The sequence below is a fragment of the Microtus ochrogaster genome, chromosome 18 (assembly GCF_000317375.1).
Source record: "Microtus ochrogaster isolate Prairie Vole_2 chromosome 18, MicOch1.0, whole genome shotgun sequence".
In the NCBI taxonomy this organism is placed as follows: Eukaryota; Metazoa; Chordata; class Mammalia; order Rodentia; family Cricetidae; genus Microtus; species Microtus ochrogaster.
The window spans coordinates 23,663,979-23,677,540 of NC_022020.1; the positions used below are offsets into that span (position 1 = coordinate 23,663,979).

General features: G+C 38.6%; 1 protein-coding gene across 1 annotated transcript in view; it reads left to right on the forward strand.

Annotated features, from left to right (window-relative positions):
- The window catches only part of Ctnna1 (catenin alpha 1), a 124,198-nt gene that overhangs the window by 19,014 nt on the left and 91,622 nt on the right, over positions 1-13,562 (forward strand). Inside the window, exons 2-3 of the mRNA XM_005355929.3 lie at positions 7,329-7,435; positions 9,107-9,302. Of these exons, the coding sequence (XP_005355986.1) occupies positions 7,331-7,435; positions 9,107-9,302 (301 nt within the window). The 5' untranslated portion in view covers positions 7,329-7,330. The remainder of the gene's footprint in view (positions 1-7,328; positions 7,436-9,106; positions 9,303-13,562) is intronic.

Sequence of the window (13,562 nt, forward strand, 5' to 3'; positions counted from 1 at the left end):
CCACCATGTGGTTGCTGGGAATTGAACTCAGGACCTTTGGAAGAGCAGGCAATGCTCTTAACCACTGAGCCATCTCTCCAGCCCCCAAGTCAGCAGTTCTTAACCAGTGGGTCACAACCCCTTTGGGGGAGTCAGACAATCCTTTCACAGGGGTTGCAGATCGGATATTTACATTACCATTACCATGGCAATAGCAAATTTGTAGTTATGAAGTAGCAACAAAAAAACAATTTTATGGTTTGGATCACCACAACATGAGGAACTGTATTAAAGGGTCACAGCATTAGGAAGGTTGACAACCACTGACATAAGTGAAAAGAACACTAGAAAGACCCTTTTGCTGCAGACACCATGTACCTTGTCATAGTGGTGGGTGGTGCTATCTATGTAGGCTGGTAGATGAGAAAAGGCATCAGTGGTCTTAATCAGGTGTAAGCCTCACTGACCTTACTAACAGTCTGCCAAGAAAGATGTGCCCACTTGTACAGTAGCGGTGTGATGGTTATGAGTGTCACTAAGCACTTTTTGTTAGGTTCTGTGAGGCCCACCCCACAAGAGGAAACCCAAGCACAGTACACTAAACTTGGTCAGAAATATGGGTTGGGAAGTCCTAGGTACTAGTGGGAGCTTGCTATAGTTTAGTTAAATTGATGTAGTGTAAAAGGGGTTCGAGGGATGACTTAGTGATTAAGAATGCATACTACTCTTGCAGAGGACCCACCCTTGGTTCTCACACCCAAATCAGATAGTTCTTGCAGCACCAGCTGTAGGGTATCTATAGCCTTTGGCTTCCAAGGGCACATGTACAGAAAGGGATTTGTAGGAAGCAGAGGGTTGACAGAGATAGGAAGGAAGAATAATTAGAATGTATTTTATACATGTATGAAATGTCAAAGAACAAATTTAATTAAAAAGAGACTTTAATTTTAGAGCTCAAAGGATGTAGAATATGGAATTCAACGTTAAGAATTATAAAAATTAAGTATTTTTGTTTATAGTTTTATGTGTATAAGTGTTTTGCTATATGTGCACCACATTCATGGAGTGCCTAGGGAAGTCAGAAAAGGACATCAGGTTGTTACAAGTAGTTGTGAACTTCTGTGTGTGCTGGGAACAGAACAAGAGTACTCTTAACTGTGCAGCTACTTCTCCAACTCTTAATTTTTTTTATTACATTTATTTATTTATATGTATTGTGTGTGTTTTGTGTGTGGGGGAACACCTGTGAAGGTTAGAGAATGCTAGAATGTTGTTGGTTCTCTCTAACATGTGGGTTGTGAGGATGGAATGTATATGCTTCAGGCTTTGCAGGAATCTGACCGGCTCATCTATCTCACTGGCCCTCGGTTTTTGTTTTTCTTTGTGTGTGTGTGTGTGTGTGTGTGTGTGTGTGTGTGTGTGTGTGTGTTTTGAGACAGGATTTCATAGTCCTGGCAAGACTTGATTGATGACTTTTGCTTTGGCTTCCTAAATTCTGGGATTACAAGCATATACCATGTGGTCCACTCATTTTTTCTTTCAAGATTTACTTTTTAAGATTTATTTATGTGTATCTGTGTATATCTGTGTGAGTGAATGCTACATGTTTGTGGGTGTCTTCAGAGGACAGGAGATGATGTCTGATTCCTTGGAGCTGGAGTTAAAAGTGATTAAGAGCTGCCTGAGGTGGGTATTGGGAACTGTACTCGGGTCCTGCAAGAGCAGGTGCTCTAAACTGCTGAGCGATCTTTATCATCCTCTTTTCTTCTTGTAGATGAGAAAGTTGAAGTTCCAGAGAGAAGAAATGACTTCCCCAAAGTCAGAAAATAAGTTAGTGGAAAGGCTAGTGCCAGAAGCCGTTGTTCTTCTGGATATTGTTCTTGTAAATTTTAAGATCTATAATTTTGTTTGGGCTGTCAAAGTCCTAACTTGGTTCTGTAGTATAAGTTAATATTGCTTGATGTCACTTTTGTCAGGTGTGTGTGTGTGTGTGTGTGTGTGTGTGTGTGTATACATTTATTTATTGTGTATTTGTGTGGATGTATGCGCCATGGTATACATGTGGAAGTCAGAGAACACAACTTTGAAGGATCAAGTAGCTCTCTTCTTTTTACTGTTAGGACCTGAGGGTTGAACTCTGGCTGTCAGACTTGGTGTCAGCCTTTATTTGCTGATCCATTTAGCTGGCTGCTTGGCAGGGTTTTTGATTAATGATGTTGCTTGCATAAGATAAAGAAAATAGGCCATTAATTTGAAAGAGAGAAATGGGGGCGGGTAGAGGTGTGGTTTGGGGAGTAATACATGGAAGAGTTTGGAGGGGATAGCAGGTATTTCCTTGGACTGCTAGCTCCCAGATAATGATACGGAGACTATTAATTATGAAAGCTTGGCCTTGGCTAAGGGTTGTTCCCAACTATCTCTTAAAACTTAAATTAACCTGTGTATATTAATCTACATTCTGCCATGTGACTTGTTATCTCTGCTCAGTACTGTGCATCCCACTTCATCTGAGTCTGGCTGGTGAATCCCATCTCTCTTCTCCCCAGAGTTGCTATCTCCATCTGGAAGTCCCACCTAGTCTGTGATAATTGCATGGAGTCGATCAGTTGGGCATATCTTTTGAGTTGGCCTTTTTTTGTAGGTCTGTTCTGCCCATCTTCTACTTGGGGAGGCCAGGTGTCATTTTCATTCATTGTGTTTATAGTTCACCTTTGTGTTGTGTTTTTGAAAGTAGCAGAGCCTTAACTTTCTCAGTGGAGCTCACTCTTATCTTAACACATGGGAAGCAGGAAAACAAAAAATTCAGATTTTTTTGTTTGTTTGTTGTTTTTAGACTGCTCAAGTTAGACACTGTCAACTCAGTATTTAGGATGTCCTTGTGATCATCCTCCTGCCTCAACCAAGTGTTCATATTACAGGCATAGACCACCATTTCTACCTTGTTAAAACAGTTTAATTTGGGGGCTGGAGCACTTGCTGCTCTTCTGAGGATTGGGTTTCTGGTACCTATATGGCAGCTTATCCAGTTCCAGGCTGTCCAATGCTCTCTTCTGACTTCATGGGCACTCTGCATGTATGAGATATGCATACATGCATAAAGGCAAAATAAAACAAAAAAAATCTTAAATTAATTTCAGCGTAGGTGTGTTGGTACACACCTTTAATCTCAGCACTTCAAAGGCAGAGGTAGTTGATCTCCATGAGTTCCAGGCCAGCCACGGCTACATAGTGAGGCCCTGTCTCAAGTAACATAAAGCCTTAAACCCTGTAACTTTTTTTTTTTTTTAAATTGGCTTCCCAGTATTTGGAAAACATTTTATTTCAGAAAAATTAGGAGCATTTCTTTGGGAAAGTGAATTGTCGTCAGTGGTAGAGTAACCGTCTCAACTGTGTCAGGCTCTGAGCTTAATTCCAAGCACTACCACTCTCTCCCCAAAAAGTAAATTAAATTGTGTTGTGCTTGCTCAGTAACTGGGAGTTGCTCTAAATGCCCATTTAGAACTGGTTTTATTTAATCACAGGGTCTAGCCCTCTAATCCTGAAAGGTTGTCTTATTTGTACTGAAACAGTCTCTTTGAAATGTTAGGAAACTGGGATTCACAGGGCAAATAATTTCTTCTGAAATGTCTTATCTCTGACATTTGATGACATTTACTTGAGCTGTTAGCAGTCTTTAACAACTTAGACCCTCCCAACTCTTAAGGCTTACTGACTAGTGGACAAATAACCTTTAAAGACCAAAGTGTATATATAGGCTGGCCATAATGTAAGCATGGAGAAGAAATTCCTTGGAAACTGCATTTTGTGTTGTTAGATTAGGCAAGTCCACTTTTTTCATTCCCATTATGTGATTCAGCATTTTATTGATGCTTAGATAATTAAAGTGAAATGCTGAAACTTTGGAAATTTAACATTAATAATTATGCTTATTATAAAATCAGAATCCATTTGCAAATTGTATCTTTGGGTTTCTTGACCTTTTCTTAATTTTATGGAATATGCTTCACTATCAGTTAGTCTGATATTTACTTAATATTAGTTGAAGTTATGTTGTTTTGTGATAAAGTACTACAGAAGTCACAGGTGTCAGATCCAGTGGGGTTGGAGTTAGAGTTGTAAGCTGTCAGATGTGAGTGCTGGTGATTGAATTTGGTCCTCTGGTGCTGACTTCAAACTCACAGAGATCCACCTGCTTCTTCCTCCCAAATACTGGGATTATAGGCATGAACCACCACCAAAGCAGTATGGTGATGCTATTCTGAGCCATCCGTATAGCCCCAGAGTAATGTTTTATCTTTCCCAGTGTATCATGACAAGAGATACAAATTTTGATAATTTGGTTAAGTGTGTATGTTTCATGTTTATTTTTGGTAAGGTAAAGTTAATGCTTTCTTCCTTTGTCATAAATAATCTGGATTTCTATGACACCATGTAGTTATTCAGTATTCCAGTTAGTATCTATCTACTTGGTTTAGGATTTATTTATTTAATCTCAGCAGAGGCATAGGACCAGGTGAATCTCTTGAGTTTGGGGTCAGCCTGGTTTACATAGCAAGATCCAGGCCAGACAGGGCTACATAATGTCTCAACCCTCTCTCATTAAAAAGAAAATTTTTGTGTGTGTATGTCTGTCTGTGGTTTTGTGCAAGTGGGTGCAAACTGCCTGTGGAGGTCAGAGGCATTGGATTCCCCTGGACCTGGAGTTCTGGGCAGTTGTGAGCCACCTGAATTTGGGTCCTTACGGGAATAGAGCTGTCTCTTCAGCCAAATGCTTTAGTGTTCTCGATTCTTCCGTGAATCATCTATGCCTATGGGTGTTCCTAAATGTTCGTTTCCCCTTTTCTTACCTTTTTAAAGTTTTTGTTATTTTGTGACAGGCTTTTATTCCTTAGCTTAGATTGATCTTTGATTTGTGATCTTTCTTCCTAATCTTTCTGAGTGCTGGGTAAGTTATATGCTTGGCCTAAGTGGTGTTTTTATTTAAATACATTTTTTGTATTCATTAGGTCTTTTGTTTGGAAGAATTTTCCTGTAATTCATATTAACAGCCTATATCATCTAGAGGATCACAATCTGTTTTATCTAATTAAATCTGTAGAAAAGCTTTGTGAAAAAGACACTGGTTGATAGTTTTTTTTTTTTGTATAAATGTTACAAGTTCAAAGTAGTTAAGGTGACTAAGTGTGCTCTTGGATCTTGTTGTCTTCATTTATCATGTAAAGAATTTACTTTTGTTAATTGTGAAAATAACTTTTCTCCCTGAGTGACCGCATAGTTCCGTAATATTAGAAAATACATCTAGGGGCCTGGTGGTGGTAGTGCTTTAGATTGCCTGGAGCTGGAGTTACAGGTGGCTGTGAGCTGCCATATGGATTCTAGGAACCAAATCTGGGGCCTTTGGAAGGGCAGCCAGTGCTTTTAACTATAAGCTGTGAACCATTTCATTAGTGGATTGAGATTTCCTCCTTCCCTTCCTCCTCCTTTTCTTTTGACAGGGTACTCACTATGTAGTTCAGGATACTCACTATAGATCAGGCTGGCCTTGAATTTACAGAAATCGTCAGCTCTGCTTCCTGAGCGGGGGAATTAAATGTGTATGCTGCCACACCTGTCTGGATTGAGGTTCCTTAATATACAGTGTTTTTTTTTTTTTTTTTGAGGCAGGGTTTCTCTGTAGCTTTGGAGCCTGTCATCGTGAACTAGTTCTTATAGACCAGGCTGGCCTGAACTCACAGAGATCCTCCTACCTCTGCCTCCTGAGTGCTGGAATTAAAGGTGTGTGCCACCACTGCCTGGCCTATGTATAGTGAATTTGTATTGGACAAATTTTGTTTTTGTTTTCAGTGCTTACTTACAGGAATTTATCATTAGTATATATATAAAAGCTACATTTTTCAGCTCTGTCTAACTTTGTAAACAATGGGAATATCGGTGGGTGCTTTTCATAGTTGTAGTGATAGTAGAGCATGTCTTGAAAGAAAAACATGCATGACCAGTACTTCTTGGAAGTAGTTATCAGGACTTGTTATCTGCATGGTAGTGTGTTTAAGGTACACTGGTTATCTGCATGAAGTTACTGATCACTTTTCTTTCTTTTGAGGAAGGGTTTCTCTTTGTAGCCCTGACTGTTAATGGAACTTACTCTGTAGAACAGCTGGCCTTGAACTCAGAGACTCTTGCCTCTGCCTCCTGAGTGCTGGGATTAAAGGGCCAACACAGCCCGGTTTACTAACCGCCTTTAATTAGTGACTTGTCTGAATTGAGTTATTTCATAAGTGTAAAATAATACTATATTTTGAATATTTGGTGCCTAAATAAGACATCTCTAATTAAAAATATATTAATTACACATTGAAATATTTTGGATATTTTGGGTTAAACAAAGTACATTATTAAAATCTGTTTCTTTTAAAATGTTTTCACTGTGGCTACTAGAAAGTTTTAAGTTATTTATATGGTTCACGTTATATTTTTGTGGCATATTGATTCTTTGAAATTGCTAAAGGTATCCATGATATTAAATAGGATTTATTCTCCAGGTTATTAAACCCAGGTTAAATATTCAGAACAGGGAATGGAGCAATGGCTCAGTGGTTAAGAGTACTTGTTGCTCTTAATAGAGGACCCTAGTTCCATGCCTAGCATCTACATGGTGGACTGTAGCCATTCATGTAATTTTAGTTCTGGAGGATCTGATGCCCTTTTTTGACCTCTTTGGGCTCCTGGCATGCATATGGTGCACAGACATATATGTAGATAAATCAACACTTAACACATAAAATACTTTAAAGCAATAATGAAGTGAGGTATACCTTTGGGGATACTGCAGTAGATACGGGGGAAAACTAATAGAAAATGTTGCTGTATTAGTTTCTGAAAAAATCCCTCCCTCCCTCCCTCCCTCCCTCCCTCCCGATCAGGGTCTCACTCTATAGCCTTGGGCCTGGAACTCGTTATGTAGAACAGCCTGACTTCAAACTCATAGAGATTTGACAGCTTCTGCCTACCCAGTGCTGGGATTAAAAGCGTGCGTCATCAGGCTTTTAAAAGAAATCAGAAATTTCTTTTAAAATACCCTTCACGTTAGCTTCTCATGCTGTACCAATGCTGGACTGGAAAAACTGGAACTAGAAATATCTTGATATCAGAGAAGCCAAACTTTAGGGATTCTATGTGCTCAGGATTATCCCTTAGTGTTTGTAAGCATGGAATTATTATGTGTAAGAGGTCATTTTCAGGTTAGTTATAATTATTTCATCTTTACTGATAGGAAAGTCTTTGTTAGAAGTTTATTATGTATTTTATGTTTCTGTTTGACATTTGCTTGATTTTGGCTTTTTGTTTCTTAGAAATGACTGCCGTCCACACTGGCAACATAAACTTCAAATGGGACCCCAAAAGTCTAGAGATCAGGACTCTGGCTGTTGAAAGACTGTTGGAGCCTCTTGTTACACAGGTAAGAATCTGGAAACACAAATGCATAGCTGTTGAAACATTGTTTTGCAATAGGCCTGGCTAACAGACACATGACCAAGGTTGTTAGCTCAGAGTCTTATTTGAATTGATTGAGCTTGGTTAGTTTGATTTGGTTTCATTACTAGCTGAATATCAACACATTTATTTATGTATTTAAAATTATTTATTTTTATTTTGTGCATTGGTGTTTTGCCTGCATGTATGTCTGTGTGAGGGTGTCAGATCTTGGAGTTACAGTTGTTGGTTGTCATGTAGATGCTGGGAATTGAACCTGGGTTATCTGGAAGAGCAGTCAGTACTCTTAACTGCTGAGCCATCTCCCAGCCCCACATATATTTATTTAATTCTTTTTGTTACTGTTTTTGAGACAGGGTTTTATATCACCAAGACTGGTATCAAAACTCCTTAAGTAGCTGAGGCTGAACTTAAATTCTCCTGATCCCTGTCTTTACTTCATCAATACTGCTTGGATTAGAGCTATGTGAACCATACCTGGCTATAGTTAATTCTTTAGACTACAGTTGCTACCATTTTCTAAAGTCTTATTGCTGATAGTAAAGGTTATTAGTATGTGGCACAAATGTCCAAATATTTGTGCTTTTCTTCACCCTTCGTTGGAGAGGAAATGCAAGGAAGATGGGACTTGATTGTTACAGTTCCTCATTTAGCTTAATGCACCTTTCCTTGTGTAGGATTAGTTGGCAGGTAATTGAATTTAAAGGTGTAGGCTTGGTATATTCTGTTACAATACATGTATCAATGTGATGGCGTTTATTAACTTAGCAGCTAGCTATATATCTTTCTTCTTTTGTATATATTAGAGGAGAGAGAAAATGAGAATGGCATTTACTGTCTTTAAAAATTGCCTTCCAAGGGCTGGAGAAATGGCTCAGCCATTACAGGCTAGGCTCACAACCAAAAACTGCCTTCCAAGTCATAAATTGTTATTTTATGTGTCTATATGTAGCTGTGTGGGGGTTAGGTAGAATATTTGCTTTCTTGAACCCAGTATATACTGTATCTTTCAGGTCTTGTGTTGGCAGATTTATACTGTAACAAATCTTTAATCATCTTCAACCTACAGATCATCTGGCATATTAAACTTATTAATGATGCCTAAAGTTCTGAAACTTTAAGCATCATTACAGTAGGTTTCTGTGAGCAGTCTTTCTTTTCTTTATTAAGGACCTTTACTAATTAATGCTAAGATTTGTTTTAATAAGCTTGAACAGACTTCAGAAGTAAGTTATCTTTTGCAGACTGGTGACAATGACAATGTAGCCTTCTGATAAAGCTAAATTCATTGTTCAACTTGTTCTAGAAATTCTTCACTAAAAAAGGCATTGTACTTATCAGTAATGTTAGTTTTAGTCTGTAAAGTCGTTCTAAAACCTAATGATTATTTAAGAAATTAAAATATGCATTGCATTTCTTATCTTTCGTATTAAAAATAAATTATTTTGGAAACTAAATGTAGCATCGTTTTTCTGTTCTCCAATCTGGAAAGTATTGTGCTATTTCACACTTAGCAAGCTTTCTAAGTGTAGTGCCTTCCTTCCTAACGGATTGAGGCTTGCTGTCTTTAGAGATATTAGCCTGTTACTTTTCACTTTATAATAATTATCCTTTTTTAAAAAAATTTAACTCTTAGGTGACAACCCTGGTAAACACCAACAGTAAAGGGCCCTCTAATAAAAAGAGAGGTCGTTCCAAGAAGGCCCATGTTTTGGCTGCATCTGTTGAACAAGCAACTGAGAATTTCTTGGAAAAGGGGGATAAAATTGCAAAAGAGAGTCAGTTTCTCAAGGAGGAGCTTGTGGCTGCTGTAGAAGATGTTCGAAAACAAGGTAGGTCAATACTTGCTGTACATATGAAGAGATACAGGTCTTTCTAGAAACTCAGTAAAATTTAAAAATTACATTTGTTTATATCTGTACACATACTTGTGTTTGTATTCAGCATGCATGTAGAGGTCAGGACGACTTGTGGGAGTCAGGTTTTTTTTGTTGTTGTTTTTTGTTTTAAACTGTGTGTGTGTTGGGGATTGAACTTAGGTTGTCAGGCTTGGCAGCATCTACCTTGACTGACTGAGCCATCTCTCTGGCCGTAACCGGCCTTTTTTTCTTATGGGTTATTCACCTGGGGAAAGTTGGCTGCTGTGCCATAAGAATACTCTGGAAGTTCTGTAGTGAGGAGGTAATGTTCTACTGTCAAAAGCCTTCAGCATACGTCCCCAAGCATGTGAGTAAACTTTGGAAACAGAGATCCATGTGTATTCAAATTTGAAGCTACCCTTGTGTTTTGGATGATTTATTAGCCAGCAGAAGAATATGAATTCCTTTCTCTAGAAGGTCTTTATTGGTTCTAAGCCCTGATGTGACTTGTTTTACTAGTATATTAAATAAATGCTTATCTAAGGAAATGCCTTTTGGTATCTATGGAAACATCTAAACATCCTAAAGGTAGTTTAGATGTGTTTGTTCTGCATCAGTGTTGACTACTTTTGATTAGATAGGAGTTTCTAGATTTTTTTTTTTTTTTAAAGTAAAGGACCAGGTAACATTTTAGCATTATTGGCCATAGAATTTGTGCTGAAACTGTTCAGTCCTGCTGTTGAGTTGGGAAAGAAACTATGGAGAATGTATGCACAAATGTACAAAGGTATGATCTAATAAAATTTATGAAAGCAGAAGTATTCTGTTTTGAAATACAAAATATAGTTTTATAATTACTTTTTTTTTTAAAGATTATTTATTATATACGTAGTGTTCAGCCTCCATGTATGCCTGCAGGCCAGAAAAGGGCACCAGATCTCATTACAGATGGTTGTGAGCCACCATGTGGTTGCTGGGATTTGAACTCAGGACCTCTGGAAGAACAGTCAGTGCTCTTAACCTCTGAGCCATCTCTCCAGCTCCTAGTTTTATAATTCCTAATCTAAGATTTTTCTACACTGTTTAATAATATAAGTTTGTTATATTCAAAGAAGTATTTGTTTATATATTTATAATATTTTTGAATTTGAAGTCAGACCTTTTGTGTTAGGGGCTTGTGTGTGCCCTGTGCTTTCTTTTCTGTGCAACCATGACTAATGAATGCATATAGTTTCGTACCATAATTTTCTTTTTGTATTAGTCTGTTATATAAATAATGTGTATGAAAATTTGGGTACCTTAAAATACCACTTAATGCTGTACGTGTGTCAGAAACATCCACATTCATAAAACTCAGGTCCATTTTTCCTTCAGGGTAACAAAATGACCAGGCGAGCCTCCCATGGCAAATGGGAGCCAGTTATCAATTTCAGGACTTTTAAACTCCTATGATCTAGGGTTCCATTATAATGTCAGTCTACTTAAACTAGGTGCTGAGCCTTAAACAGACTGAAGCATATTGCACTTCTCATATGTGCCCTTTCTTTGATTAGGTCAGTCCTAGCTTTGAGTGGTGTTTTTTTCCTAGTTCTTATCATAGTGATAATTAAATGGGTTGCCCGCCTCTTTCCAGTTTATTTTGTAGTCTGCTGGTCTTTCTCTGTGGTACTTAAACATGGTACCTGGTTTGTGATAGGTACATGTTTTAGGATAATTAACTGTTTCCTAAAGAGTACAGTGTGAGTCTGTATTTTCTTTCTCAAAATTTAAGTGTGTTTTACTTCTCTTTGACAAGTAGGGATGTTTTCATGTAGGTGGAGACTCAAAGAGTTGATACAGTGCACGTGGTGTGAGAGCCATCCTCCTTCCAGTATTTTTAGTATGTTCACAGGGTTAAGCAACCATTGTCCTACGTTCAGAGCATTTTTGTTACCTCCAAAGTCACCTTTTACTCATCATTAATCACTGATGTCTTTTATATACAGTAGGTTCCTTTTCTTTTTAATTTTTAAAGATGGAGGTCTTGCTACTTAGGTCAGGCTTGCCTGGTACATGGATCATTTTGCCTTGTTTTCCCAAATTATCATAAGTGTGTGCTGTCATGCCTGCCCCCATACATATGTATTTCAATAGTTCATACAGAGGAGGGCTGCCTCTGGTTATCTTAAGTGTATTTAATGAGTCCTTGAATAATTAGAGTTCTGACTAGTAAAAGAAGGCACTTTGCTGCCTAAGGGACATTCACCTGACAGATGAGATGATTTAAGTCATTAGAAATGGAGAGCCAGGCTGAGCTGGTGCACACCTTTAATCCCAGCACTTGGGAGGCAGAGACAGGCGGAGCTCTGAGTTTAGGCCAGCCTGGGCTCCAGAGTGAGTTCCAGGATGAGCCAGGGCTACACAGCGAACCATTGTCTCACAAAAGGGAAGTTTCAAAAACAGGACAGTGATGTTAAATTGGATATGGGGAAATGAAGAATAGTTTCTGTATTAATTGCTTTGTCTCAGTTGTTATAAGAAAATACCTGACAAATGAAACATAAGGAAGCTATTTTTGGCTAAGAGTTGCAAGGAATACTGTATAGTCTGGTGAGCCAAGGTGTGTTAGCAGGACAGAGGTGTGTGGTCTGATTGCTCCTCTAGTCAGGAAGCAGAGAGTTATGAATATTCTCAGTTAACCTAGTCTAAATAATCCCACATAGATATGCCTAGAAATTTGTTTCCATAAGTCTAAATCTGAACAAATTGTTACTCAAGATAACTATTACATACCTTCTTTTTTTTTTTGGTTTTTTTTTTTTTTTTTTTTTTTTCGAGACAGGGTTTCTCTGTGGCTTTGGAGCCTGTCCTGGAACTAGCTCTGTAGACCAGGCTGGTCTCGAACTCACAGAGATCCGCCTGCCTCTGCCTCCCGAGTGCTGGGATTAAAGGCGTGCGCCACCACCGCCCGGCTCATACCTTCTATTGGAATAGGATTTTACTTGATGGTTGTTGTGAGGCTTGCCTCTTAGAAAGGTTAGGCAGGAAGATTGAAAGTCACACCTGGGCTACATGTCAGCCTTTTCCTTAAAAAAAAGAAAGAAAAGAAAGAGAACAACAACAACAACAACAAACCCCCACCAAGCTAAAGCAGCAGGGCTTGTAATATTGGACCTCATCAGCATTTTGTTTCAAAAGCTGATGATAGGGGCTTGCTCTAATACCAGCAGCTTCGTCCCTGCTGCGCATGCATACACCTGTGTGAAGACTAAAAGAAGCAGAGGCACACCTTTATACAATCTTGCATTGTTTCCAATAACATTTTTTTCCCCCAGGAAAGAGGCCAAGTCTAGCATGGGCTACAGAATAGCTTTGTCTCGGGGGCGGGGGACACCAACAAAAAAACAGAAAGAAAATGAAAGAGGGTTCAAGTTAATACATGATTGAGTAAAAGCAAATCTTCTAGGAAAAATGTATGTTAGAAAAAAACTGAATGGGGCAGACTGGTTGACTGTGTGTGTTCCTCTGATGGGGAAGACATTGTTTTAGGAGTGTTCTTAGTTTTTTAGTTGCTCTACAGACACAATGACTAAGAGCTTACAGAAGGACATGTATGTTTATTGGGGCTTAAAGATTCAGAGGGCTAGTTAAGAGTCCATGATGGTCTTGCTTGGGAGCATAGAGGCAGGCAGGCATGGTGCTGGAGCAGTAGTGGAAAGATTAGAGAAACACTGGGAATGGTGTGAACTTTTGAAACCTCAAAGCCCATCCCTAGGGACACTTCTCATTGAAACAGCTCCACCAACTGGGACCAAACATTCAAATATATGAGCCTGTAGAGGCACATCTCATTCATATCACCAAAGCAGAAAGGCTGTTTTTTTTCTTTATGTTTTGTTGTAGAATTTATAATTAGGACACATGGGCTCGAAACGTAAATTAATAGAATGAATATAGAAAGAATGATGAGAAGATAAATAACAGGTTAGTAATCTTCCTTAATGTGTTAGAACATTGGATCTTGAAATTGAGAAGAAAAAGGGAATGTCAATCCAGTGAAGTAGGAGCACATGCAGATTGTGCTTGGAGAATGTTGAGGCTTGTGCTGCAGGACAGTGTTACTAGAGCACTGGAGACAGCAGAGGTTAGGAGAGTCTGGAGGTTTGGCTTGTATGCGCAAGGTCCTGGGTTTGCTCTCAGAAAACATTCTTCCCTCTAATTGGTCTAGGAAATTACTATGTTCTGTGGGTTTTT